This window comes from Coniophora puteana, assembly GCF_000271625.1.
Source record: "Coniophora puteana RWD-64-598 SS2 unplaced genomic scaffold CONPUscaffold_7, whole genome shotgun sequence".
NCBI classification, from domain to species: Eukaryota; Fungi; Basidiomycota; class Agaricomycetes; order Boletales; family Coniophoraceae; genus Coniophora; species Coniophora puteana.
In genome coordinates, this window is record NW_006913059.1 from 320,384 (window position 1) to 347,350 (window position 26,967).

A 26,967-nucleotide genomic window follows, 5' to 3' on the forward strand; every position below is an offset into this window, starting at 1 on the left:
CTGAAGTGGTATCATTGAAAGTACAGGGCGACGTTAGACTATAGGTCTTCGAGGCGATAGACGTCGTAAGCCACTTCCTCGTATGGATGAACCTGATGGCTTTGTATCAGACAAGATTGAAGGGTATTGGCTTCGTACTACTCACCGCTTTCAGCGCCTCGACTACCTTTCGTAGCTCCGCTTTGTTTCCCTGATCGTTGACTACAACCTCGATCCTGTCTTCTGACACATACTCGAGTGTCCCTGGCTTACCGATGGCCGGGTTCGCGGATGCACCTGGTCTAAACTGACCTACGAAGTTCGTGAGAGGCCAACATGCTGACATCTAAGGGGATAAATGGAGCATACCGGTGCCAGGCGTGACGAATGCGCACTCTTGGTAGTCACCAATCTTACCGACCGCGTTGGGGAGACGGACGAACAGCTGCTTCAGGATGGCCTTCGTGTTTTTTCTTGGAGCGAAGAACACCAACTTGAAGCGCACGAGACTCATGAAATTAGTCAGAGACTATGGCACTTGAGTTGTATTGAAGAGGCAGAGCGGGACTCGACCAGCAGCGGACGAGGGACAGACGCGAAGGCAGGCAGCGCTTAAGCTTAGGGGTTGACTAGGTTCAAACTCCGACCCGCTCCGTGTCGCGATTGCAAGCGGACGTCCGCAAACCTCAAACCCTACCAACTTGTTACTTTATTCATACCAGCAGTCCAAACCATCGATGTCCACCGTCCGCCCTGCAACCAACTCTCCAATCTCAACTCAAATCACGAATCGCGCCCGCCGCAATCCCCGCTGCGCGTGTCTCTGTCGCGTTTAACCTCCAAATGACACGCTCTCCTGACAAGATTCGCGTCGGTGCACGTTAGGACTCCTGTGGTGGAGACAGCATACTCGAATGATCCGTGCTAGGCTTGGCGAGCTGATGAATCATCACGGTTGCGTCGCGGGTGTACTTTACACTCCTAGCGGGCATGCATTCGACTGAATAACGTCTTACTCACCTCCGCCTTCGGCGAATGTCGAGACTCAGGCTTCGAGGCCTGGAGGGCGATCAGCAATCACCTCATCCACCATTGAATATGGAGCCCGCTGCGCTCTGAAACAAGGGGGATAAATACCATACAATTCACGGCCGCACCGCTCGAGAACCTCTCCTCAGGCTAGAGGGTCTGGCTCACATGTCTGTTCGTCGGCTTCAAAGTCTCCTAATGCCTCTATTGAGTATGTTTACTAACGCTAGTGCCCAGCATTTTAGCTAACCTACCGTGTCCCTAATGCTAGATTCTCATTCAACAGAAGTCTTTCAGAGGAGCGATTGCATCCTCTGGCAAATTTCGTGTCCTGAGCTTGCTGCTCACCGCCGAAGTCCTCTCGTTCCTGCTGCAGAGGCTCCTGATGATACGCGTATAAAAGCATGGAGGATCGTTCGTAGTTTAGCATCGGTCCAAGCTCACCTACCACCTCTAAACACCACACTTCAAAACCATCCACCGCACTCTACATTTTACTCACCATGAAGGTCATCTCAGCTTCCGCTCTCGCTCTCGCTATTGCTCTCTCTGCCCCGGTTATCGCAACCGCTGTACCCCGCTCGCCTATGGCCGAGGGTGCTCTCGTAGCACGGTAAGCGCTTGCCCCTTGTCCGTGACTTTCGGGTTGCTCACTGCCCGACAGCGGCGGTGACGAGAAGGGTGGCGGAGTCGGCAACTTCGACAGCAACGCCGCTATCAACCAGAAAGACAAAGTAAGCCTCAATTCTCATCTTACCACCATGCGATGAGCTAACGCTTGACTTCAGAAACTCAACGACGAGGCCTTCAAGAAGAACAACGCGGCCAAGGATAAGGAGTTCAACAAGAACAAGGCTATCGATCTCAACCAGAACAAGGATAAGGAGAACGCGATCAAGAACAACAACAAGAACTTGAAGAACGACAACGTCGAGAAGGATAACAAGAACGCGTTCAACTTCAACAACAAGTTCGGTAACGGCTTTGGCTTGGGAAAACGTGGCGGCGATGAAAAGGGCAAGGGCGGTGGCAACTTCGACGTTAGTTTTTCTTCCCGCGAAAATTTCGGACATCGTGGCTAACTATCTGCTACAGAGCAACATTGACGCTTTCAACGTAAGGCCCCTTCGCCGCTCGCTGGGGTGGAGGACAAGTGCTGACGCATGATGATTTTTACCAGAACGACAAGAAGAAGGCTAGCAAGAACGCTCTCAACGAGGTACGCTCGTGTTCGTCTTCATTGACCGACCGCTCTTGCTGACTCTTCTTCGCCAGAACAACAAAGAGGCCTTCAACAAGGACAAGCAGAACACCGACATCAAGATCAAGGACCAGGAGAACGCCAAAGACAAGGCCGCCAAAAACGACGAGGCCGCGCACAAGGCCAACGCCAAGAACAAGGATGAGAACGCGAAGATCAACACCGACTTCTTCGGCGGCGGCGGCGAGGGCAAGGGCAAGCAGGACTTCGGCAAAGGCGGCTTTGGCAAAGGCGGCTTCGACAAGCGCGGAGGCGATGAGGAGGGCTTCGGAGGATTCGGAAAAGGATTCGACCAGGGCAAGCAGGACTTTGGCGGTTTCGGACAGGGCAAGCAGGACTTCGGTGGTTTCGGCAACAAGGGCTTTGGCCAAGGCTTCGGCAAGGAAGGTGGTTTTGGCTTTGACAAGCGCGGCGGTGACGAGGAGGGCTTTGGCGGATTCGGAAAAGAGGGCTTCGGTGGATTTGGAAAAGGATTCGACCAAGGCAAGGAGGGCTTTGGCCAAGGCTTTTACAAGCGCGGCGGTGATGAGGAGGGCTATGGTGGCTATGGCGGCAATGTAAGTAGTGTTGTGGCCATAGTATTCGCGATTGATGCTAATTATCAATCCCATAGGACGGTGGTCATGGCGGCTACGGCGGTTACGGCCAAGGCGGCCACGGTTACGATTGTAAGTGCTCATTTTACCTTCCATATTTTCTCGTGTTAATCACGCCCTTTCACCAGAAAGAGCTTCTTAGCCCACATTGTCCAAGACCTTTCGAAGTCGGACGATGATGTAGTACCAAAATGACTACTTCTTTCGTTCTTTATTTGCTATCTATCACGCGGAATATTTATCCTCATTGTATTCTGGATCATCATCATTGTATAAGCTTGCAATTGTCAAATGCATTTGTTTTCTATGATCATTTGATGGATTCGACTTGAGCGAGCGAACGACTGACAGCTGGTCGTTTCTTTCCTTCAGCTGTTCACGTTTCCATTCAATGACATTTTTCTTAATATTTGCAGCCGTTCCTCATCGCTTTCGTTGCTACTAACAAGCCTTACCTTCGAGCACGCGCTGGCAAAAGAATAGCACGCGTTATGCCTCTCGCCCAAAGCAATTCAAACTCCGCTCGACATTGGCTTTCGCGACGTGGACAGTTGCCCTCGCAATACAACGTACGTGTGCTACGATGGTTTCTCCTCGCCCGCCTAATCTGATCGTTTCCCTCCCTATACAACCAGCATGAATCTGTCGTTGTACAGCGTCAAAGCGTTCCTCATCCTCGACACGGAGGGACACCGTGTCCTCGCCAAGTATTACCGGCCCAAGGGCCATCCTCTCGGCGAGTCCAAGGAGCTTGCGACGCTCAAGGACCAGCGCGCGTTCGAGAAGGGGTTGTTTGCGAAGACGAAGAAGCCTGGAGGTGCGTTCAATCCGCTCCTTGTTCCCGAGCGATGCACGGGCTCAGCTCTGGCTGGGGTCCTGGTGATAACCAACATGTCCGCTGATCATATTTGTCGTCTTGCTTTCGGATACGGATACGGATATACGCAGGCGACATCATCCTCTACGACGGCAATCTCGCGGTTTTCCGACACTCGCTCGACGTCATCTTCTACATCATCGGCGGGGCGACCGAGAACGAGCTCATGCTGCACTCTGCGCTGTCCGCGTTCTCGGACGCGGTGCACATGCTGCTGCGGAACCAGGTGGAGAAGCGCGGGGTGCTGGAGAACCTGGACCTGGTGCTGCTGTGCTTGGACGAGACGATCGATGACGGGTGAGTAGTCGCGAATGCTCTTGAGTTCCTATGCGATGTTGACGGCAGTGTAGCATCATCGTGGAGACGGACTCGACGACGATCGCCTCGCGCGTCAGCCGGCCAAAGGCGGACACGACGGAGATCGTGATCAACGAGCAGACGATCATGAGCGCGTACCAGACGGTCAGGGACCGGGTCCAGCAGAGAATAAACCAGTTCTAGACCGCCGCTACATCGCTCTGTAATCCCAAAATGTAATATCCCTCGTCGTCTTGCTCTCATTCGCGTTGCCCCACCTGAAGCACTTGATTTCCTCGTTGACAAGCTAAAAGTGGGTAAAATCCATTATTCATGTCCCTCTTTGACTCGTACACTACGTGTACATCAACCGTACTAATACAAGGCAGCCTGCCCAGAGAGATAACCAAGCTTGAGGGATGCGTCCTTTTTCCACTAAAATATGCTTAGGGGAGCTTTGAAGCCTCGCCCCTACCTAATGATTCATAGCGCGCCAACTTCTCGACGACCACATCATGCCTTTTCTTCCTCCTTTCCAGTCTCTCTTTCAATTCACGCTTGGACGTCTCCAGGACTGTGATCTTCTCCTGAAGACTGGCGCACGTCGCCTTGAGTTCTTCTAGCTCTGTATCTCGTTTCTGCAGTTCTTCAGTGAGCTGAGACACCTTCCCGTTAAGCTTCCTCGCCTCCAAGTCTCTCGTTGTCACCATCGCGACGCAGCGTCGGCGAGCGCTCGTATGTTCGTCTTGTTTCTTCTTAAGTTCCACATAGAGCCGCTTCGTGGTGTCCGAGAACACGCTGGAGCCAGGGAGGCTCTCGCACGAGTCAGGGCCTGCGCACAGAGTAAGCTCGTTAGAAGAGGTCGAGATTGAGCGACGACTGTTACCGGTTACTACAGTCCCCAGCACGCGTAGACACTCGTTATGCTCTTCTATCTCCTGAGTCTTTGTCTTGAGTTGGTCCGTGAGCCAAACTACCGTCTCCTTGGCGGACGTGAGTTCCTCCTTCGTTTCAGACAGGGTTAAGTTCTCCTTCTCGAGGCTCTTGCACCGCGCCTCGAGGGCGCTGAGCTCCTCCGTGAAATGGCATTCGAGAGCCTCGGTCTCCTCCTGCAGCTCTTCCTTGGCGCGGGCCAAGGCCTCGTTTTCTCCTCGCATGCCGTCCAGGAGATTCTGGAGATCCTGGGCGCGCGACTCGTCGACGCCGCGGTCGGCGGCCAGCCGCTCCACGTCGTCGCGGAGAGCGTCCCTCTCCGCCGCAAGCCAGCTCCGCTCCCGGCTGAGACTCGCGTTGTGCGCTTCCAGCTCCCTGACACGCTGCGAGTTCCGTTTATCCTCTTCCGCCCGTTCCCGACGCACGGTCTCCTTCTCCACCTCGAGCGCCTTGCAGCGCGCGCGCAGGTCCTCCAGCTCCCTCTGCTCCGCGAGAGCGTCTTCGCTCGTCCTCCCGTCTCCGTCGAGACTGACCACGTCGTCGTCGCGCTCTTTTTCCAGCGCCTTAGAGGGCGGTGAGAGACCGAGAGCCTCCCAGTCCTCTCCTACGTCGCCAGAGTCGCTGCGGGGAGGGATAGGGGTAGTTGTGCTGGCGTCCGTGCCCGACGTGGGTATGGCACGTTTTGAGGCATCGACAAGGGAGCTCAGCAGGCTTGCCATGGCCGTAATCAGGTAAGAAGTGTGGGTTGATTCTAGTAGTTTGAAGCGGGGAAAGGCTGGGGAAAACCCAGGGACGTGGTTGGCTCCAACCCTCGAGGTCAAGGAGTAGTCGAGTGCCTGGACCTGTGACGTATGGCAGATTACGTGTCGGCGTTGACAACGGTTCGGGCATTGCCGAGGCAGCTTTCCCTTCGCTCATTTCTACATTCATTTACCGTGGCCAGTACAAAGTAAGGAATCGTATTTCAGAGCGGGGATCACATGTATTTATCTACCTTTCGGTATCATTGGGGCATCATTTACTGCGAGAAATCTGTAAGCGCGGTAGTGTAGTAATATGCAAGAACCATAGAGCATAGAGGCCAGGAAAATCGCGAAGAGTCAAGGACACACGAACACAACATATTATGCCAAAAAAACATTGGATAGTTCCCTGGATTTAAGATTACAAGTGACAACAAGGTATACATAGGCAGTAACAAATTGTATCCACGCAACCATGTTTGCTGGAGAGGCTACTATTGTCATCAGCATCGACTGCTGCTTCCGCCGAGACGGCCGGCTGCTCTGAGTGGGATGTACGAGCGACGTCCTCTGGATCTGGAGATGGTTCATCACGATCGTCGTCGTCTTCCGGCTCTTGACGGCTATTCCGCCGTCTGTTTCCTCCGCCTCTAGCAAAGACGCGCTAGAGATACATCCCATTCAAGCAGTAAGTTCGAGATTGGACATACAAGAGCTGGTAAAACCCACATCCTTTGCACGGCCCACACTGACAAGCTGAAAAGCACGCGCAACGGATCGGTGTTCACGTTGGTTAGTATTCGCTCCACCTTCGGTGGGCTGTGGCTCTTCATTATGAGATGCGGATAGGTATGATTTCAGACGCGATACAAGTTGCGTCATGAGTCCCACTTGCGAAGCTACCAATTTTGAGGCCGTATTTCGAGAAACCAGCTGCCGCTGGTCCCGGGCGCTAGCAGAGGCGCCAGGAGGCATCTAAAGATATGTGCATTTGAGTGTTAGCGCAACGTACATAGAGAAATGCCCACCATCGTGACCTTAGTCCTGTCAAAGTTGGCAGGGGCGGTGGCACGCCTCGTTGTGACCGGAAACTGGGCAGCAGAATGAGCGGCGACTACTTGTTTTTAAAGTTTATCCTTACATCATCGAGCTCGATGTCAGAGTTCTATCAATCGTTAGCATGAATAATCTAACTGCAGAATCGAGGGACATCCTACCTTCCTATGTAAAGACTCCACCGATGCCTCGCTGTCGGTCTAAGCACAACGAGTCAGTACCCGAAGAACCTACCACTCGAGCAAGTAGGAGTATTTACCTGTGAACCAAATACGAGAAGCTCCTTGCATGTCTTTGCATCCCACATCTTGATTTCTGCGTGCTCTGATGCAGTGGCGAACCGCGTTCCGTCGGGAGAAAATGCGAACGCGGTGGTACCTTCCTCTTCCGAAGCTGCTTTCCAAAGAATATCTCCACTAGCAGCATCCAGCAACTCCATTGCCCCAATCTTCGTCCCATTTTGGTGCCGATCAATGAGAATTTTCCGCCCATCAGGAGACCACGCAGCACGTTCGAGATAACCTGGCCGTGACATTAGTTCCGCACCCGTAGAGATGTCCCATACAGCCAAGCTTGAAGTGGTGTTACCAAGAATACGAACGCCATCTGGGCAGAACACGGCTGGACAAAGAGCATCGTCCTCTGCTAGCGTCCTGACCATCCGCTTGGTTTGCAGGTCGTATATGCATAGCGAGGCTGTTATATAAGCAAAGTGTCGGTTGTCGGAGGAAAATGATATGTCGTTGATACGTGCACCAGAGCTGCCTGAGACGTTGATATCCTGACGAGTTATCCCAGTCTCTGGGTTGAAGATGTACAATGTACCATTGTACAGCAGAACGGCCAGAAGAGTCCCGTCTGGATTATACTCGATTTCCCGAACTCCATGCCCGGAGAGTCGCATCAAATGCACCTGCTCGCGACCTAATCTGGTGTCATAGACAAAAACTTCGCCGAACGAGCTGGTTGGTCCTACCGCCAACTTACTCTCGTCTGGAGAGAGAGCGATGCGGCAGCCACCGCGACAGGTTATGTTCGTGGTAGACTGTCCCGTCCCTGTATTCCATAATCGCACGTGGTTGTCGCGGACTCCACTACATAATATGAAGGACCAGCTAGAATACCATGCCAGCGAGTAAACGGGTCCGTAACTAAGACCGAGTAGAGACGATTTCTCTTCCTGAGGAAACGATGAGCGACTGAGTAACTTGCGAGGAATAAGTACTCACAGATGAAAGAACAATATCGCCCTTGTTGGTGTCTATGACCCATATCTTTCCCGATTTACCCACGATGACAGCATGGTCCGTCTGCGCGGACCAGGCAACTAACGCCACGGGGTGAAGAGGCGCAGGCCAATGGAGCAAAGGCGAGGAGCCTGAGTCACCCGTCGTAGCATCCCAGATGCTGATAGTACCATCGGACGACCCAGCAAGGAGACGATTTCCATCCGGCAAGAATAAGAGACAGGTCATTTCCTCGCTGTGAGGGCCAAGCTGTGGCCCATGTAGGATAGCGCTGCTTTCTACATGGCATATTTGAAGGCCTTGAGAGGGGATGAGACCCGCAACTAGTTTGCAATCTGGAGAGAGCGACACAACAGGGGTGTTACGATGAAAGAGGGATAGTGAGGCGTGATGGCATTCGGTTTGCCCCAACTCCACATCAAGCGAACGTAAAGCTAAATGAAGGCCTGTAGCCATGGAGCGAAAAGCAAAGAAGACTTTCCTGCCATCACCAGAGAACCTGAGGATAGATTGGTCTTGACTGTCCTCGTATAAGGTCGAAGAGGACGGGTTCATCTCCTCCGATAGGACGTCGAAGAGCAGGAGTTTCGTCTGAGTGAAGAAGGCAAAGAGTCTACCATCGGGCGAGTAATGGATACCACCCCGAGCTGGCTCCTCGGGGTGCTCTTTTGAAGTTACCACTAGGCCAGTTAGGAAGTCGAATATAAGAATCAAGGGTGTAGGTGTAATTGCGTCCGTCTTCTGAGCTAGCACCGCGAGGTGCTGACCATCCGGTGAGAATGAGAAGGCAAGGATAGGGTGTTCATTAGAGTGCAAGACACGGATGAGCTTTCCGGTATGGGCATCCCACAAGCGTATCGTCTTGTCATCAGACGCGATGGCCAGAAGGCCGCCGTTAGGCGAGTATTCTAGGGCGACTACATCTCCCCGATGTTCTGCGAATGCCTGAGTAACGGCCTTTCCCCAGCTCCGCCGCGTACCGTGACGACGACGTGGTCCGATGGCCATCTTTCTGCAACGTTGGTGATTGTCGTTGGAGAACGAGAAGAGCTGGCAAGTAAGAGACAGAAAAGCGCTTGTAAGCGCCGCCTTGATGGCCTTGCATGGCTTTACGTGAAGCGGTTGTGCTGAAAACGTCCTTGGGCGCTTTCCGTCAACGCTGTTTGGGGTAAACATGCGGACCGGTAGATGCCGAACATTGCGTTCACATAAATAAATACCGTGGGCAACCAGTGGGTTGGCTGAGCACTGGCCGCGAGTGAGAGAGAACAGGCCGCAGTAAATTTGAAGCACTTCAGTTGAGAGGTTATATCACACAAACAGGCAGGTGTTTGAGCCTTCTTATAGTAGCTTGCTATCCACTATACCAGGCATCGTGCATGCGTTGACATGAAGTTAAGTGTGAAATGGCCCGTTTCTACCTCGGAGGCTTCTAGAAGTACGCAGTAAGCGCCCTTTCTCCCATAGCATTGATTTCGATGATGTATACCATGATGAGAAACTACTGATGACAGCCACTTGAAATTTCAGACGTGAACGAGTCTTGCATACACCGTGCACAATGTGCCATTTCACACGCAGTATGCTCACTTCATGCGTGTCTATCCCCCGCAGTCGGTCGACGGTGGATCCAGTTCTGGAATAAGTACGTGTACCAAACACAGCTTCAATGCACCTCGCGATGCTCTTGAAGTTATCGCCTGGTGTCGTGTCAACTCAAATGCCGTCCGGAGGAATATTAGCGGAGCTCAAAATGCACTGGCATTCCCCGTGGGTTCATCGTCACAACTGCTCAGTATTCACATGTTCACACCGTGAAGGGAACCACAGCAAGAAGACGATTACATTCTCAATGTGATTGCAGCGTAGCGCTGTTGGGCCATATTTACGTGAGTTTCAAGGATGACTACGGGGAACGCAGCTGAAGTGGGTGTAACACCAGCAAGGGTTTGACAGCGGATTGCAACGGTGCGGCAGCGCGGCTGGTTTAGACCTGAAGTGGGCCCTTCAAACGTTTCTAGTGAACGGCGCTTATTTACGTTATTGAGTGCCATCAACAACTCATGGAGGAGCGATGCGGTTGAGAGGTCCTGGTTCCCAGTGCTGCGAATGAGCTCCTTACTCCACGACTATTCCAAGAAAGCGCCTTCACTGCGGTTGGATAAGGCGGGACTCTAAATCAACTTCGAAGTTACTCTGGATCTCGATCAGCACTGGTAAGCCATTTCTGCTTTCTGGAGCCTCGAGGATTCAATGCAGTATTATCTGGCAGTGCAGCTCGGACAGGGTTCAATGTCTCAGGCGTGTGTGTAGACTTAGATAAATCACCTTATCTGTCCATATCTGATGCTGTTGAGAAGTCGGATAGTAACCTGCTTCCTCATGTACATTGTGTCGCGATCTCGAATCTCGCGCCGGTATCTCGATCTACACTTGAGCTCCCCGGGCCTCTAGTAAGTATCTTCTGCATCGCCGATATCTGCTGGCGTGGCTCTCAACCACTTGGTTTTATTCTAGAAAATGACACACTGGTATGTGGCAAAGGTCGAAAGAGGCATGCTAACGAGCTCACAAATATCTAGCCTCCATTTTCCACCTCGTGGCTGAAGAAATCTCGATAATCTTCCCCGGTACCCTCTATTTTCGATTTCCTTCTCTGGCAAAAGGATACTAGCTGCTCTGGTAGGTACCCTACTTCTTTTGCCCCTCGATTGCTCCATGCGCGCACACGGAGGCAATCCTGAATGTACGCACAGGTACCGAAGTCACCTCTGAATTGCCAATCTCTATACAATCCAATGGTTCGTTCTGCATTGACAGCTTCCAGCACCCTTGATACCACATGATTACGACTTCAATGCACGTTGTGGGCCTATTTACGGGGATTTAAGATTAGATCAATCGATTTATCCGCGCTTTACACTCCCAAACGGTGTTGTCTCCTACCCCATCCATTGTTCTTGCTTTTAGCCGATGGTCCATGATTTGCTTTCGAGCATCTAATAGCAAGATTTTGCCAAGGTTTATCGAATGTATAGATCACTTCACGTCTTAAAAACCCCATCATACGTACATCAAAGAAGCCGCTAGTAAACATCTTGCTTGCCGCGTTGTGTTCACGGAACCTTTTTGGTTTGTAGGTCCAAGTCGGTCTCATTATTGCCTATCCTCACCTTCATATCTGATTGTCCCATGCACTGCCCGAGGATTCGCTGAACATGCTGATTCAATGGGTTTCATTATACCCCAAAATGGCTTCAAAGCTTCCCGTTGTCAGCGTCGCGTCCCACGCACACTTTGAAAACTGGATTGCGCAGACTGTGTCCGGGTCAAAGTTCCGAGAAGATTGGCCTGATGAGGCATGTACTCAACCATAAGCTTGGTGCGGTGTGTAACTAATCTGATCCTGCTGTTGATGGTGCAGGATGCTGTGCTGGTATGCGAAAGCAGGGTGAAGGGTTGGCCAAGGGTTGAGAGATGACGGCACAGATCCTGCCTTTGTCTTCTTAGTGAACGCCCTTTTCACGCCGTCACTCAAATTGAGTCTTATAGAGGGCTCGTCGCCTTGAAAGATCATTAATCCCTGCGCACCTTAGCTATGGAATCAAACCAGACGCCGGATAGGATTCGCCCTCGGGCCAAACGCACAAAGGTATCGGACACATCACCACCTGATAGTGATTATGCCGCAGAAGACCCAAATAGTAGCTCGCCATTGCAGCGAAAAACTAAACCGGCGACGTCGTTGTCGTCGTCTAACTCCGTTGAGTATAATTCTATTGTCGTTTGGTTAGCATGGACTTACCGCCTTTACATGCCAGAGAAAGGCATCGAGGTCCACGCCCGTGGCGCCTATGGTCATATATGAGGATGATATAGGCGCACCGCAGGTTGGTTCCCCTCACGAGCCGCTATACCGTATACAGATCTCCTTCTAACGAGGAATGTAGGCGTTTCTCGCAACACCCACCTCGCATGTGGCGCTGCCTAACGACCAAGAAGATACCCCAGAGAACAGGCCACCGGGCTCTGGACGCAGTAAAATGCAGAAGGAGCTTGCTATGATCGCATCCCCTGACAAGGATAAGTGCATTATCACCGGAACACGCTCTAGCATGGCGGTCGAGGGAGCACACTTGTTGGGCCATAAGCATGCAAAGACCAAAAGCGATATCGTGAGTGATATGGCGCTCACTTACACTGCGAAATTTTGATAACCATGATGCACGCAGGACAAGATTGATAAAGCTTGGGGAGGGAGGAATCCGTTTGACAGCCGGTTTAATATGTTCTTAGGTGAGTGTGGCCTTTTCTGACTTCAATATTTCATTCCTGACGGGCATGAAAAGTCGATGTTTCTTACCATAAGCGGTTCGATGCGCGCCACTGGGAATGGATGCTGGTTCCAGCACCCGGTGTCATACGAGAGCTGAAGAAGCTGACGCAGGAACGTTTCGGTGAGGACTGGAGACGCTTTACACTAATAGAAAGGTACTGACCAGATTTCAGGGGTGGATGGCAAGGCCATTCTGACAGACAAATCTGTCAGCATAAACAAGGTAAGTTGAGGGCCCGATCAGCAATAGTATCGTATATCCTGACTCTGACCATTAATTCCGTTAGGCCTATCGGTTTAAGCATTCGACTTATTACTTTGTTTCGCGAACGAGGATTACATGTGGTATCACGAGATGGGACGCCGGAGATTCTGATGACTTTGTCGTGAATGACGCTTTACGCGAATTCGCTGGCAGGTATGACTCGGAGGATGAAACCACTTCCTTGAAGGATACGGTCCTGATTACAGAGAGGGAGGTCGATGATGAGGATGGTGCCCAGGAGACTGCTGACTTGGATGCTGTTGAAGGTAGCGGTATTTTTAGCGGTTCACCTCTTAATGAGCTCGACGTTGGGTTTGGAACTGGAGAGACTGCCGCTGCCTCGAAGGCCGATCCGGAGGCCGATCCGGAGGCCGAGTACCCGAAGCTGGTTGGCACGTACGTTCACCCTTTCAAGGAACTGGGTCCAATCGAGAGCCATGTCTCGCCGCAGTTCGTGGTATTTGATGCCATGAGCAAGTATCTGTCGCTGGGAGAGTGGGAAAGAATGAAGCTATGCGCCAACCTGGGGCAGATATTAGAGATGAACAATGAGGGTAACAAGCACACCGCAGACGAAATGTTTGAGGATATGCAGGGTATGTTTCTTAGGTCTTGGGATTTGGACCAATTCAAATTAAAGCCGACGGCCGAGCGCTGAGCGCCAAGGCCTGAAGCTCGAAGACGAGAGGATGGAGCTCACATATTTACAACAGTACTAGTCTATTTCTAGTAGTATTTTTGTTGACTTCGATTGATTGAAGGCAACCGTTGTAGCCAACTGGTCTTTGTCGAAAAAACATGCTGAATATGAATATGGTGAGATATCGGACGAAAAATATACAAGAGTAGTCAGTGAACGAGGACTATGAGACTACTAAGGGGGAATCGCTCCCATGTTAGAAGAAAACTTTCGATGCGGTAGTAGGTAAGTAGATGTGGTGTTCAGCAGCAGCCCAATCGTTGCTCGTGAACGAGCTGACGGGTCTACAAACACCTTTCTGACGATACCAAGTCGGACGCCAGAAGCGCCAAGCGTCCGGGGGCGGTGGGGAGAAACCCGTTCCTGCTTCCGCGCGATAATCCAAAACCTGGTCATCGTTAACAACCGTCGGTTCCCAGCCACTGCATTTAGCATCATGCTGGGCCTGAATGGACCAAAGACGCAGATCACTGATTGACAACGTGGAGTTGACATGTGGGTAAGGGTTACATTCGAGAAGGGGGCTGTCCGAGACTGAGGCAAAATCGATGAATCCGAAATACAAAGGTTGAAGCCGTCGAGATGAACGATCGAGACGCCGAAAGGTACGAGGCATTTGGCGTTTCGTCCATCTCCACTCCGTGTCGAGGAGGCTATCCACCGCCCTAATGGCGAGGATGAATGGCGTCCGGTCTGTTGGCGGACCGTACAGTGTGTAAAACGCATCTAACGCACGCTTCACATCTATCGAGTCCCACCCACAAGTTTTTTCCGCCTTGTGGGAGGCGTCGTACATCACAAAATGTGGTCGCACATGACTCGAAATGGGACCCAACGTTGCGAACGGATATGTGTGAGCGGTGCGAGTGCCGTGCGACGACTCAGTGGTGATGATTTCGTGAATGAGAGATGATCGGGGGACGAAATAGTAATTAAAGACGTTTTGACATCGCAGCCACTACCAGAAGAAGACGGTCAGCCAATACGCACTAACAAGTGACGCCGTACCTTGTTCAGTTTGACACGGCCCGCGGCAGTCCGCCTTTTAGCCAATGCCGCCAATGTCTGGATTGTATCATAGTCTGGAAGCAGGAGCCACTGTTCGTCATCAAAACGTTTCTTCCACTCTGCGCTGACTACCTCTGTCATTAGCATGATAAAGCCTACGCTTCGGGTTAAAAAGCACTCACCAAAGAAGGTATTATGAGGACTCGCAACGTCCAGACGACGCCATCCCATTCCCCATGCCCACTCAAGCTGCGTAAGCTAGTGACGTGTTTCTTGATAAGTACATTTTGGTAGGGAAGGCATACACGAGACTCAAGCGGGCACTCACCATTTTATCACCTGTGTCCATTGGAAGGAAATGGAGAGTCTCCACGCCAGTCCTCCGACGAGTGATTGCACACCGCCCTCTATTTGGGTCTATTTTCTTCGCTTTTTGGAGCTTGATGTGGGGTTTGGCGCGTCGGCGACCGGTACGCGAATCGATGGATGCACGTTTGTAGGGTGACTGGGCGTGCTTGCCGTCGTAAAATTCATCTCCAGACGTCGCCGAGTCCGAGCATGAATGGACCTCACAGCGTGCGAGATGCTGCGGTTGATTGGAATTGGGGAAGCCACCCATTGTGAAGATGCGAGGACGTCGTGGCGTATGTTATGAGCTTTAGGCTGAGACTGACGGTTCAACGTCAACGACGCGACGCGTACAAAGTCACACATCACGCGTTATTCCGTCACACCTAACTGTTCAACACCTCCTATCGTGTGACACGCGCGTTCAGCCTCCCGGATGAACAACCTTACATCCGGGCCGGCGCCGTCACTCAGGACATTTTTTGCTTCAACCTCTATTCAAGTGTTCTCTTACAACCGGCTCTATTCCTTCCCATACGTTCTGAGTCGTGGGCGGAGTGTCAACACATGACACACCCGGGCCGCACTCGAGTCTCGAACACTCACGTCCAAGCTCAAGCGCTCATATCAGGGTCTACTGACTAGGTTACAAGAACGTACGCGCATCGCGAACCTTCCATAGAAGCTGAGGATGTATCACGTCCTTCGCCCTTCGCCACCCTAGCAGTTTGAGCCTCGATCTTCAGACTAACGCAGAACATGTTGTCCTATCTCATCTGGCAATACCGCTGATTTGGTTACATTCATCAGACTTCATGTTGTGAGACGCACGCTGGCCTTTGTATTGGATCGCGATGACCCTCGACAATGAAGGAATTCTCTTGTGACTGTCCCGCTGGTGTCCAGTCGCTCAGTGCTCTGCCTATAGCGCTTGAATGTCAATGTTTTCATCCTCGTGCTCTCGTAATAGGAATTAAGAATTGTGCTGCATAATGTTCGTTGACGCTGGAGAAGGCACTGGCGAGTAAATTCCATCTTACGCCGCTCAGCACCCATTGATGCTTATAAGGAGCATGGAGGTATTTGACACCATCACCACAAGGCCACCATGTCGCTCATCCATGTAGCTTCTTTCAACGGCTCTTCCGTAGCCAATCCTGCTTTATTCTCCATCTCGATCCCTTTTCAGCTGGAGCACTACACGCTCTGGAACATCATCTCGAGCTCAGGCTTGACTATCATCGCATGCGTCTATACGGCAATTCACCCCAACGTACCTAGTCCGTACGAGCCATGGTATTTGGTGTCCTTCCATCGCCTTGTCACTATCGTCTTTGGCCTTATCTCTCCCGAGCTGGTCGCCATATGGGCTATGCGTCAGTGGACTAGTTCTTATTTTTTTTCAGAACAAATGCGATGGTTCTTGGAAGGGCGAAAGGAGGAAGGTGCGCATTGATTTTACATGTCGTGGCCCTAAACTTATAGTTTGCTCAGAATGGCTGAAGCTCCCACCGCTGCCTATTGTAATACTCTGTCATTTAAGAGGTATTATTTCCCCATCATATCATAATCCCAAGAGTATCAACTAATCATATAGCTCTTCGACCGATCTTAGGGATGTACTGTTCTTCGTGCAAAAAGAAGCAAGGAACTTCCCTAATTATGCGCTCTCTATCCTTCGTGAAAGGGATATTTAAAATGAAGGCCCTGCCGGAGTCTTCAGAGAACACCACCAAGGCTCCGCTCTTAAGCAGCTATATGTCCCTAATCGTATCTCCTCTACTAAGACTATGGAGATGGGTTGTAGACCTTAATGAGAAGTCAGACATTCAAGGAGAAGAAGGTAAGGATGATTCGTTTTCCATGTGAAACAGTTTCTTACCTACTTCAGACGAAAACTGAACGCTTACGCATAGCTACTTTGCCAATATGGGCGGCTTCATGGTTTATTACAAAGATGAGCCATGGTCAACCACCACTCCTCGAAATCTTCTTCGACAGATTCATGCTGGAATCCTTGACATGCCGCGCATCACTGTGGAAGAAATTGATGACTGCAGCAAAGCACTGTGAACCCGGACATACCTGAATATCATGAGCACAAATCGTGTGCAAAATCTGTGATTATCATTCATTATGTATATAGTATCAATGGGATTTTGTCATGACAATCAGGTCCTTGCCCGAAAACGAATCATGTACATTTTTGTACGATTCCATTGTCCGAATCACCCTACATGTACCTGATTTTTTTTGGCAGAAAGGCAAGACCGCGGTAAAATAAGTGGTTTGCATTGAAAACAAGGCAGTTATCAACATTGGGAACGTGCAAAAATCAGGAAAAACACAATTCTATTAATGAACTATGTAATGCATAAATAGCTACTGGATCTCCGCCATTGCACCCGATCAGACGATCTTGGCCGCTTTCCTCGGCGGCGCCGGGGGGCCCTCATCGTCGTCGGAAGAATCAGTATAAAAAAGATCATGATGCTTACGGACACATTTATTCTTGGGCGCGGAATCGACACTATCAACACTGTGTCCCAGAGATTGTTGGAGTGGGCTGGGTGATTGGTCGTGTAAGTGCCAACAATTACGTTAATGTCCTTAAACGACGTACCATATATCTCAGTGTCGAGCGACAACAAATCCCTATCGCAACTTCTATGACGCCGGCACCGCGACCCTCAGCATCCAGTCTGTCTCCCCGAGCTGTTCGATGTGCACAGGAGCACCGTGTCAGCAGAGTCGTTGCACATGCTCGCGTTCGCAGAGTCGACATAGATCTCGAAGCCCTTCTTCGAAGTAGCACCGACGCCTTCGGCGACGAGGACGAGTCAAGTCTCGAGGCCGGCTCGCGCATGGGGATCTCGAGTCCGGCTAGGTCGAGGCGCAATACGTGCACGGCGAAGGGGAACGCGGAGGCAGTGGTGGCGATGGTTGCTGCTGCTGCCGCCGCCGCGTCGGACACTGATTCGCACCGCTGTGCAACGTCCGAAAAGTCGCCATTGATGTTCGTGTGGCTGTGGGTGCAGCCGAGCGTGCAATTTTCCTTGCCGCGTCTGGTGGCAGCGCTAGTGGCAGCGTCTATGCCGATGGCGAGCTTGGACTTGGATGCGCACTTCAGCACGAGCTTCTTCTGCGCGCCGCTTTCCTTGGGCGCTAGGACGGAAATAGCGGGCAGTGGGGGCAGTTCAGCCCATGGCGAGGCAGCACTCATGTTCTGAGAAGTGTTGGTGGTGGAAAAGGAGGCACTGGGGTTGAGGACGTGGCAGCTACGAGGTGAATGTGGGAACGGCGGGGTGGGGCGTCATCTGTAGGGGATGTCAGCATGGGGAAGGACCAGTGAGGATATGTATAAGTATAGCGCACATGCGTGACATTGCTGCCGTACCCGTGCAGTGTTCCGCCCGCGTTGACGAGCACAAAGTCCTCCACGCCGAGCATGCGATTGATCCCGGAGCCATGCAGGAGCGCAGCATTCTCTATGGACATGATTGTGCAAACCAGCTGACGTTTTCAGAGCCATCAACACTCATGAAGGAAGATGAGCAGCAGGAGCAGAGGAAGAGGAAGAATGAAGAGGAATGACAGACTTACCACCAAACAATGTGAGCAAAAACCTCTCCCTGAGCCCGGCAGCCGATGTCGAATCTGTGGCCCTTGACAGAGTTGCTGGTTGTGCAATGAGCGAGGTCGTCGTCTTCCGGCCAGTCCCTGTCCACGTTCTGCACGTGCAGGCCTTTCGAGCCCCCTGTACGATGGAGCTTTAGTAGAAGTGTTCTGGAAGCAGCCTGGGTTAAGAGCGAGGGCTGGGGAGGTGCTAACCTTGAGGGCAGAAAGGGCGCTGGACCCGAACCTGAGCAGGTGGCATACACACCTGGCGGTCTGGAGCATGAACTCCACAAAGGAGACATAGTCGATCAATGTGGTGAGTTTGCGTTGCCCATGACCGAAATCGTGGTGGTGGTGGATGGATGTGTCTAGATGCGTGCTACTCACGCTAAGTCTTTGCGCCCAGCCACATAAAGGTAAGAGTTCACACGCCATTACGCCGGAAAACCAAATGAAACTCATGCTATAATGCAGTGATTTTCACTTGATGTCGGCGACCCGCATTCATGATCACGACCCCAGCAAGTCAATGACATTCTATATTTCAAGTCAAAGTACATAGTTTTGTACATCAGGTACACAATGGTGATGTACATGACTTTGAAATCAGGTCAAGAACGTATGATTAAATAAAATCAGATGCCAGGTACCTTGTGCATACCTGAAAATCAGGTATATATGTTTTTGCAGTGAAGGCGACTTGCTCTCAAAGGGTCTAGTTATTGTTCAGGTTGGCTGGTTCATTATCACAGCATCGCGTTACATTCTTGGTCTCGCTATATCCCAACTGGAGATCGGAACATTCGCTTTCGCGGTCCTTTTCTTTCGGGTGTGCATCTTTTGGCTAGTAAAGCCACTTGATGTGCGTCATCCTAGACGACTCTACTGGAAAGGGGTTGACCCTCCGGACGAAGAGAAACTTAAAGACATTTTTCAAGTGTGAGCTAATATTGAGCTTATTCATCGAAGACACAATACTGATATACTATATATCCTTATACCGTAGCGATCGCGACCAGCGATGGCAAGGAGTACTTTCCATTTGTTGGAAATATCATCCGCCCCATGGTAGAACCTAACTACACAGGAAACAGGCGCATGAAAATCGATTGCTATGGCGGGGAAGATATTGACCACGACGATGCCGAGCACCCCCTTCTTCTAATTGCCGGCCTGTTCGTCGCCCTCACATTTGCTAGCCTGCATGCCCTCGCGTGGTCGTTCGATCTCCCCACGCATGTAGAGCTTGTAGCGTGGCGCGTCAGCACCTGCGTGATGCTTGGTGTTCCGCTGCCTTTCCATGTCTGCGTGAAGCCGGATCTTCAAACGAAGGTTCTGAAGATATCTAACCATGCATGTCATGCCATCATGTTCCTCATAGTAGCTGGTTTACTTGGCATGGCATATGTCTTTGCGAGACTCACCCTCCTGGGGATTATGCTCATCTCACTTCGAGCTCTTCCTTCCAGTACATACGTAGCAATGGCCTGGACGGAGATGATTCCACATTTCAGCTGACGGATTCCAAGGACTGGCCAAGTACTAGTCACTTGTATTTTACATGTATATGTTTTCTCCCTTTATGTGTTTGAGACTAAATTTCGTGCAACATTATACACGCCCAGAAACTTTGCAATATGCACTACACCAAGCTAAAGACCAGTTTCGTCAGCGTAGGTGACACATATAGGGGCTACTCCCATTGTGTCGAGGCCGGAAATTGCCGAAGCGGAATGCATCGTGCCTCACATGCACATCCCACCACGCTCGGAACCCAGAATGCTGTAGACCATTCGCCCTCGACCTGGAGCTTACTGGCTACTGGAAGGACCTCCTTCTTCATCTCCAGCTTTCTTCTTTCGGAGAACTTCGCCTTCCGTAACATCTGGCGCAGACGCGAGTGGTAATCCCGATGCATAGCATTTGTAAGTTTATATGCTTTGCAGCGCTTGTTAGTCATGCCGGAGTCACAGCGACGGCCGGCTTACGCGTTTCTTTTTAACAGCCTTAGAAATGTTGGAGTAGGAAGAAGGTATATAAGAAGTGTGCTGAAGGAGGCCGACCTCCCTCGATATCATTCTTCAGAACAAGCTTTACCATGACCTCTTCTTCAGCTTCACCAACATTATCACGACAGGTACGTTGCTTCCTTCCGTCGGATATTACGGTAAGATTAATCTTCATGCTGCCAGGACTCCTTGGAAAGCTTCATGATGGTGAGTGTTCCGGAACTACACCAAATTGTAACGACCAAGTACTGACTCTGTTCGGAAAGCGTCCCGCAGCAATCTCGCAAAGACACCATAACAACCCGGCTGGTGGGAGTCGCTTCTGGGATGATAGCGATGGCTCGGATACTGATTCGGTACGTAGCTAGTCCCTCTGGCTTGATTGGCAACTACATAATGTATACCTCAGATAAATCCGACCCCCAACCCTCCACCACGTCGTACGGCATCTCACAGCAGCCGCTCGGCGCGGTCGACACGCCGACGTTTCCGCTGGTCACAGCTTTTCCGGCGTCGACCAAGAACGCCCAAGCGTTCCGAACTAGCGACCGGAGAAGCGAAGCCCTCATTAAGCAAGATTGCCTCCCGTTGGCATAGATGAACCATCGCATCGGATTCTCGTAGTTAAAAGCACGTCTACCCCGTGCTCCTTAACGACACTTGTACCATCGCATCCCTAACTTGCATTTTCTCGATGTTGGTCACTACATGCATAGACCAAATTGCCAATTGTTGTCATGTTCCGAGGATAACAGCTGTCAATGATATTTTGATGAGCTATTCCTGGACTTTGCTATATACACAGATATCTCCGATCATACGATAACCGCTCTTAATCCATTGCATAGCACTAGTATCACTACCTATTATACCAACATACTTCTCTTCCTATAGACTTCTCATTGGGTTGGGCTAGTACCACTGAGGTCGCTTTTTGTGGGTCCATATAGATGCCCTTGTATGATAGTACTTAGGCCCCGACCGCAAAGGATTACCCACTGTCCCAGCCACCGAGCCTTGGCCGAGATAGTAGGGCATCGTCGCGTATCGGGGTAGCAACATGGGATGCGATGACAGGTTAAGTGCGATACGCGATCGAAGGTAAAGGCATTGGGAATGCTCGGAATCGACTGGTTGTTACTTCTCACATACGCACATGATTTCTTGCTCAATCAACTACTTCTACTATGGAATCATACGCATTGCAACTTCATCTAACCATAAGTAGTCGTAATCATACATGCAAGGCTATGTCGAGACATGAGCGTTCATTGTAGCGCTGTTCACGGGTGCTCTAGTAACCAACCACCATCAATCGCCAAAGTCTAACAAGATTTGTTAGTCACGATAGAAGTAGGAACGCATCGTATCCGCACCTGTCCGAAAAGATACTGGTTCACGGCGAACATGATCGCGGCTTGAGCGATGTCCTCCTCGCGTCCGGCACGCCCTGCAGGAACCTGGTTTCTTTTCATTCTGGCAGACTCTTTCGGTATGTCTGACTTGTTGCCTTGATTGGATTCACCAGCTAACAATTATAAACGCGTAGCTCGGTCAACGGAGGTTAGTGAGAACGCACTGGTCATCTCGGAAGGGAAAAGTCCGGGAGCAATGTTGTTTACTCGGATCTGGACAGCGCTTCTCTTGAACTCCTGCGCGAGGAGATTAGACAACTGTATGGTGGCAGCCTTCGATGTGGTGTAGTGAAAGCGCTTCTGAGCGAGTTGAGTCACTATACAAATAAGATCAGGGTGCGAAAGAGCAAAGACAAGTGGATGAGATGGTGCGTACGTCCAGCGTTAGACGAGATGTTAATCACCGTAGATCTGTACTCGTTTCCTCCTTTGTCCCTCGTGGCAGCGCTGAGCAGCGGAATGAAGGCAGCTGTCACAAAGAAGTAGCTCGTAACATTCGTCCGGTATACCTGCTCCCACTCCTCCATCTCCTGGCTGAAGAGCTCCTGAGATAGCTCTTTGGCAGAGATATCACCTTTGTCGGTATCCAGTTCGTCGCCTGCATAGCCCGCGTTGTTGACGAGAACATCTACGTGGTCCTCGTGTTTCCCGATCTCGTTGACGAGGTGCTGGACGGACTCCTTAGATGTGACGTCGCACGCGACGGGAATGATCGCGCCCTCGGGATGGTTGAGGGAAGAACCCCATCTTTGGGCGGCCTGGTCCAAAGTGTCTTGTCGTCGAGAGGTCATATATACCCTCGCTCCGTTGTGAGCGAACGCTTGAGCTATCATGAGGCCGATACCTGTACCGCCGCCAGTTACGACACAGACCATGCCCTCCACACTGAAGAGGTTAGAGAGGGTGAACTTAGCGTTTTCGGACATAGCGGGAAGAGAAGTAAGAGGACAGGATGCAGCTATCGTCTTTCTCGAAACTGAGGGCTTATAAGTCTTGCAACCAGTTAGGATGTGTTTCAAGTCGTAACACGCAAAGGTGCCCAGGCTGGTCATGATTCAAATGTTGGTCACGATTGAAATCCGTCTCAGAGCGCATGGTAGGGTTGTGAGCTGGGGTCGCTCCCCAGCAATAAGATTGTATGTTAGTCGTGCAACACTGATAGATGAGGTATAGACGTAATGTGTTAGAGCTGGCCAAAGGATCATGGGACTTCCTCTACTGCCAACAGTAGCTCGCTCAACATCGCATAATCGGGCTGGCCATCAAACTGCGTGTGAATAAGCGAACTATAACGACTTAATATCACGAAATGGATACGAACTTGAGCGAGGTAGCATGCTCGGTAACCCGCTTGCGGCCTTTGGGGAGAGTGGGACCCAGCTTCGACGGATCGAACTTCTGTTTGAACTTAAGATGATCATGTCGAGATAAGTGCACTGGTTGGACCGCGAGAGTTCGCCGTGTATTATGGGGGTTAGGGAGTAGGCGAGCGAAATCATGTCATCTCTGGGGATATTTCCTGCGAGAAGACGAACGTTGGATTCAATAGCTTTACAATAGTGAAAAGTATTACGCACCAATGCCCATGTATATGTTAAAGTCCATGAACTCGCTGCTCCCTGCCGCTCCGTATGGAGATCTGTTCTGATCCAGGTAGTCGCCATCATCGAGAACGTATGGTGCCGCATGTCCGAAGTCAACCAGAACGAAGTCGAGGTCTAGGTGGCCTGACCCGTGCTGCTGCGTGAGTGTGGATGGAGGCCGAGTGCGCAACAGGATGTTGCTGGGTTTGATGTATCCGTGGACCAAGCTCTTGTCGTGGACGATTTGAAGACTCAGGACCTACCTCCACCGCTGATCGGAATGAGGAGCGTATGTTATTGGGTGTAAACTCACATACAAGCTTCCGCCCGGTAACATACACCTCACTCATAATGAACGATCTTGTTCGCGTACTCCTCCAGGCTTCGCTCGCACTTCTCAAGAACGAAATATCCGTGCTTCCCGTCGAGAATGTTGAATGTTGCAAGGCAATTTGCAACGTCGATGATGTTCTTTGGACGCTCGTATGCTGTGGCCTCCGCTGAGTGCGCTTGAGGCCGCATTCGAGCTTAAGCAAGCTGCGCAGCGCCTTTGGGTTCAAAGGCTAGCGACTGGGCTCCTAAAGGACGTCAATCCGAGGTGGATAGCCAAACAGCACAGACGCGAACATGGATGGTGGGATACTGACATTGAATGCTTGAGAGAATCCGTTGGCGTTGACGGTGCGGTTCGGAGATCGGAAATAGCCGGTTCGGGATAAAGCTCCGAAGAAAGGACAACAATGACGCAATGGTTAACATTACGAAGCTGCTCTTTGTTGACCACCCTGCCCATCCTCTCCTCTTGCGTCCATTGCCCAACTAACCATCGTTGCCCGTTGTTACTATGCAAAAGGTAAGCATGGAGATTCATAATTGTTAGCCCTACTCAACTCGACATTGCCATGGACAGGTTGTGTGCCAGAATGAAGGTATGTCTCAGACCACTTTACGTTCAACGTCGGGCCATTTACACTCCTCCTTCAACTATCTTACTGCTTTCTTGAACGAAAATGCTTGGGTTACATCTTCTCGAAACTCTGAAACGGTCCTAGCCTGTGCGCTACAAGGGTGCCTCGGGAAGAACACGTACTCGCCCGAGAAGTGCGACGAACAGATGCGAAGGCTTTACTTGTGCTGCCAGCGGATGTACGACTCGAATTCGAACGCCGATTCACATCCGTGTCCTATGCCGAGCGTTGTCGACCGTTGGCTAAAGTCGCATCCGCCACAGGGCCAGAAGTCTTCGGAAATCAGCGGGTGAATCGAGAATGTTGAGAGGTACGTCATTACTCGCTACCAACTAGTACCTTTGAAGCGAAGCTGAAGCCCTGTCATCGACCACTAGGCGTAACCTCGTATAGAGATTACTGACTAGACCATGAACATATGAGCCACATTCGAGACCTTCTACTGTAGGTATGCGCTGAAATGTGTAGCGATCCACTACGTGTCACATCTCAGAGCCTTCCAGTAGGCAAATTATCTGCCATTTCCTCGCCTATTTACTTACGTTGCGGCCCTTCAACTGGTCGAGGACGCCCCTTCAACGTCTACACCCGCATCAACCTCCTTCTTGGCTTGCACGACACTCCTTTCGTCGCTCATTCTGGCTCTACTCCGCCATGCCGTAGGTTCCCGTTTTCATCAATCGTTACTACGAATTGGTCGCGTGGTTAGTCTCGAGTAGTCAAATAAGGTGAGATGTCTTGTTGCGAAATTTATGATTCCGTTCCGGGAAGTAGCTGAACCGACGTGTTCTCGCCATCGACGACGTCACCGCTTGAGAGACTTTCTTGATGAATGTTTCATCCGTTCGCGGCCTTGATGAAATGCCATAGTTCGCCTACTCTACACACATTTTTTGACGAAGTCGGGAAGACGCCCCCGATTTTAGTCCCGCCATGGTGTCTTTGCGATTGAGCGCTCGTTTACGTATGCGGGCACACCGAGGACAGGGGCAAGTCGCAAACTCGGAGTAACAACTGCTGGGGGAACTATTTTACATCCACCGGGTCATGGTGAGGTTTCTAGGTAAAGTTACGAGGAACGCGTGCTTTATGAGCTGCAGACATAGCCATAAACTAAGTGTCAGAGCCCTGGTAAGGGTGGTACTCTCGGAATAATCTGTAAAGGCTATGTGACGTGCAACTTGGGTAGACTTGGGCCTCAGGAGGTTGATGTGAAGGGGAAATACTAGGCAGCTTTGCCACGCGGGCTCGGGAACCCGTTGATCGATTGATCAATCACCGGGTACATCTCTCCGACTTTACCTCCGACGTCAGTTCCGACGTCTTGCCCGCAAATTCCCTGGCGCCTGTTAGAAGCCAGCCACGTATAACTAGTGCCAAGGTATGTTCATGGGGCGATACACTCTAATATCATTGCATTGAAAGCACCCGTGACGACCAAGGCTGTTAAAGACTCAATTGCAGACAATAGCCATGCGCGCGCAATGAGCACGCCTGCGCGAGCGCATCATGACCTGTCGGCCACGTCCACGACGCTCTCGATTCAAGGTAGAATCCGCATAAATACAAGACATCGAGGATGTACTCTCATTGTCAACTCCTTAGTTTCAACTGCTCTTCTAACATCATGCTCTCTTTCGCCGTCGCCGTTCTCGCTCTCGCCAGCGCTGTCATTGCTGCTCCCACTGATGAGACGCATGCCATTATTGTGCGCATTCTCCTCTGACTACCTTGCGAAATGAGCCTCACATGATCTCGTCTTTTCTACTCTTTAGCTCAACAACAACTGTGGGACCGGAACTGCTCTCTGGAACCAAGCCAGCAGTGATTCCCCCCAGTCCTCCACCACCGCGCACGCCGCTGTCACTGGTGGTGAGGCGTGGCTGAACGACGGCAACTGCGGCATCCACGGCGAGAACTGCGCCGCTGTCGAGTTCACCCTTGACAACGGCAGCGTGACGATCGCCGACATCAGCCTCGCGGGTTCTCATGCCAACTAGTGCGTAGCGTTTGACGTCGTCTCTGGTAGAATGTCGGCGTCTGATGCAGGCACGACAGCACCCATCCCATTAGCTTCAAATTCAGCCAGCCCTGCACCCAGACGCTGAGCTGTTCGTCTGCTGACTGCAAGGACGCCATTCACGATCCTACGGCCAACGGTCCCTACGCGACTTGTGACCAAGCCAATGCTGGGGTAAGTTTTCTCCTGAGCTTTATTCAGGGCGTTGTGCTAACACCCACGACAAGATCGAGATCACCTTCTGCTGAACGCGGAAGCATGAATAGAGATTAGTGTACAGGATCCTCATATGTTCTGATATGGTCCTGGACCGTTCTACACGCACACTTTTTATTCCATATTTCTTTGACAGGAGGGACGTTGCCAAAAATGCTGGAACTTATATATACACTTTGAAACAGTAACTCTAGGTTCAGACGTGTGTGGAATGAGTGGCCCACCTCCTGCAATTATGACGTCCTCATCGGGAGACAAGAACAGGAAAAAGAGACCGTGAAGCAGCGTTGCCCTTGTACTTGCGTCTCCAATAGATGTGAATATTTTTATTGAGTACAAAAATGCCGAGAAAAATAGCCTTCGGGAATTGTCAAGTCAATAACTAGCACGTCCTGAACAAAACCATGGGCGTATGGGCATAGTTTGCTACTACTTTGCTGTGCATTCGCGTTCCTCTGGTTCA

General features: G+C 51.1%; 12 protein-coding genes across 12 annotated transcripts; 6 read left to right on the forward strand and 6 right to left on the reverse strand.

Annotated features, from left to right (window-relative positions):
- Positions 1–38: 38 nt before the first annotated feature.
- Positions 39–493, reverse strand: CONPUDRAFT_154272 (uncharacterized protein; the record flags this gene model as incomplete). The annotated part of the gene is made up of 3 exons (XM_007771035.1): positions 39–92; positions 146–291; positions 349–493. The coding sequence occupies 3 exons, from the start codon at positions 491–493 to the stop codon at positions 39–41; spliced, it is 345 nt and encodes a 114-aa protein (XP_007769225.1).
- A 2,909-nt stretch (positions 494–3,402) lies between these two features.
- Positions 3,403–4,420, forward strand: CONPUDRAFT_105197 (coatomer protein). Its single transcript, XM_007771036.1, has 4 exons — positions 3,403–3,434; positions 3,501–3,682; positions 3,814–4,039; positions 4,093–4,420. Exons 2-4 carry the CDS (start codon positions 3,502–3,504, stop codon positions 4,241–4,243), a joined length of 558 nt encoding a protein of 185 aa, XP_007769226.1. The 5' UTR covers positions 3,403–3,434; position 3,501; the 3' UTR covers positions 4,244–4,420.
- A 65-nt stretch (positions 4,421–4,485) lies between these two features.
- CONPUDRAFT_90528 (uncharacterized protein) lies at positions 4,486–5,691 on the reverse strand (the record flags this gene model as incomplete). The annotated part of the gene is made up of 2 exons (XM_007771037.1): positions 4,486–4,871; positions 4,926–5,691. 2 exons carry the CDS (start codon positions 5,689–5,691, stop codon positions 4,486–4,488), a joined length of 1,152 nt encoding a protein of 383 aa, XP_007769227.1.
- Positions 5,692–6,126: 435 nt separating this feature from the next.
- On the reverse strand, positions 6,127–8,371 carry CONPUDRAFT_124953 (YVTN repeat-like/Quino protein amine dehydrogenase). The gene is made up of 7 exons (XM_007771038.1): positions 8,001–8,371; positions 7,031–7,951; positions 6,933–6,971; positions 6,857–6,880; positions 6,744–6,806; positions 6,445–6,690; positions 6,127–6,379 (listed from the first exon to the last, which is right to left on the reverse strand). Exons 1-7 carry the CDS (start codon positions 8,244–8,246, stop codon positions 6,137–6,139), a joined length of 1,782 nt encoding a protein of 593 aa, XP_007769228.1. The 5' UTR covers positions 8,247–8,371; the 3' UTR covers positions 6,127–6,136.
- Positions 8,372–11,210: 2,839 nt separating this feature from the next.
- CONPUDRAFT_165815 (uncharacterized protein) lies at positions 11,211–13,385 on the forward strand. Its single transcript, XM_007771039.1, has 9 exons — positions 11,211–11,377; positions 11,443–11,527; positions 11,591–11,781; positions 11,840–11,908; positions 11,969–12,193; positions 12,251–12,314; positions 12,368–12,475; positions 12,528–12,577; positions 12,642–13,385. Exons 3-9 carry the CDS (start codon positions 11,617–11,619, stop codon positions 13,275–13,277), a joined length of 1,317 nt encoding a protein of 438 aa, XP_007769229.1. The 5' UTR covers positions 11,211–11,377; positions 11,443–11,527; positions 11,591–11,616; the 3' UTR covers positions 13,278–13,385.
- Positions 13,386–13,515: 130 nt separating this feature from the next.
- Positions 13,516–14,946, reverse strand: CONPUDRAFT_154277 (uncharacterized protein; the record flags this gene model as incomplete). Its single annotated transcript, XM_007771040.1, has 4 exons — positions 13,516–14,277; positions 14,328–14,455; positions 14,510–14,585; positions 14,656–14,946. 4 exons carry the CDS (start codon positions 14,944–14,946, stop codon positions 13,516–13,518), a joined length of 1,257 nt encoding a protein of 418 aa, XP_007769230.1.
- Positions 14,947–15,864: 918 nt separating this feature from the next.
- Positions 15,865–19,161, forward strand: CONPUDRAFT_19119 (uncharacterized protein; the record flags this gene model as incomplete). The annotated part of the gene is made up of 3 exons (XM_007770759.1): positions 15,865–16,094; positions 16,592–16,744; positions 18,984–19,161. Coding segments are annotated over 3 exons (561 nt in total), but the record flags the coding sequence as incomplete, so codon positions are not given.
- Positions 19,162–20,082: 921 nt separating this feature from the next.
- Positions 20,083–21,501, forward strand: CONPUDRAFT_137535 (uncharacterized protein). The gene is made up of 5 exons (XM_007771041.1): positions 20,083–20,218; positions 20,299–20,430; positions 20,486–20,509; positions 20,569–20,658; positions 20,712–21,501. Exons 2-5 carry the CDS (start codon positions 20,392–20,394, stop codon positions 20,901–20,903), a joined length of 345 nt encoding a protein of 114 aa, XP_007769231.1. The 5' UTR covers positions 20,083–20,218; positions 20,299–20,391; the 3' UTR covers positions 20,904–21,501.
- Positions 21,502–21,585: 84 nt separating this feature from the next.
- Positions 21,586–22,643, reverse strand: CONPUDRAFT_57677 (NAD(P)-binding protein; the record flags this gene model as incomplete). The annotated part of the gene is made up of 4 exons (XM_007770873.1): positions 21,586–21,627; positions 21,679–21,830; positions 21,882–22,034; positions 22,094–22,643. The coding sequence occupies 4 exons, from the start codon at positions 22,641–22,643 to the stop codon at positions 21,586–21,588; spliced, it is 897 nt and encodes a 298-aa protein (XP_007769063.1).
- A 175-nt stretch (positions 22,644–22,818) lies between these two features.
- CONPUDRAFT_165818 (uncharacterized protein) lies at positions 22,819–23,908 on the reverse strand. Its single transcript, XM_007771042.1, has 4 exons — positions 23,618–23,908; positions 23,295–23,559; positions 23,039–23,236; positions 22,819–22,984 (listed from the first exon to the last, which is right to left on the reverse strand). The coding sequence occupies exons 1-4, from the start codon at positions 23,648–23,650 to the stop codon at positions 22,980–22,982; spliced, it is 501 nt and encodes a 166-aa protein (XP_007769232.1). The 5' UTR covers positions 23,651–23,908; the 3' UTR covers positions 22,819–22,979.
- Positions 23,909–24,084: 176 nt separating this feature from the next.
- Positions 24,085–24,853, forward strand: CONPUDRAFT_137537 (uncharacterized protein). The gene is made up of 4 exons (XM_007771043.1): positions 24,085–24,153; positions 24,211–24,229; positions 24,353–24,578; positions 24,646–24,853. The coding sequence occupies exons 1-3, from the start codon at positions 24,145–24,147 to the stop codon at positions 24,559–24,561; spliced, it is 237 nt and encodes a 78-aa protein (XP_007769233.1). The 5' UTR covers positions 24,085–24,144; the 3' UTR covers positions 24,562–24,578; positions 24,646–24,853.
- Positions 24,854–25,496: 643 nt separating this feature from the next.
- On the forward strand, positions 25,497–26,613 carry CONPUDRAFT_124959 (uncharacterized protein). The gene is made up of 6 exons (XM_007771044.1): positions 25,497–25,649; positions 25,711–25,816; positions 25,874–25,976; positions 26,044–26,267; positions 26,327–26,462; positions 26,516–26,613. Exons 3-6 carry the CDS (start codon positions 25,896–25,898, stop codon positions 26,534–26,536), a joined length of 462 nt encoding a protein of 153 aa, XP_007769234.1. The 5' UTR covers positions 25,497–25,649; positions 25,711–25,816; positions 25,874–25,895; the 3' UTR covers positions 26,537–26,613.
- Positions 26,614–26,967: the final 354 nt, after the last annotated feature.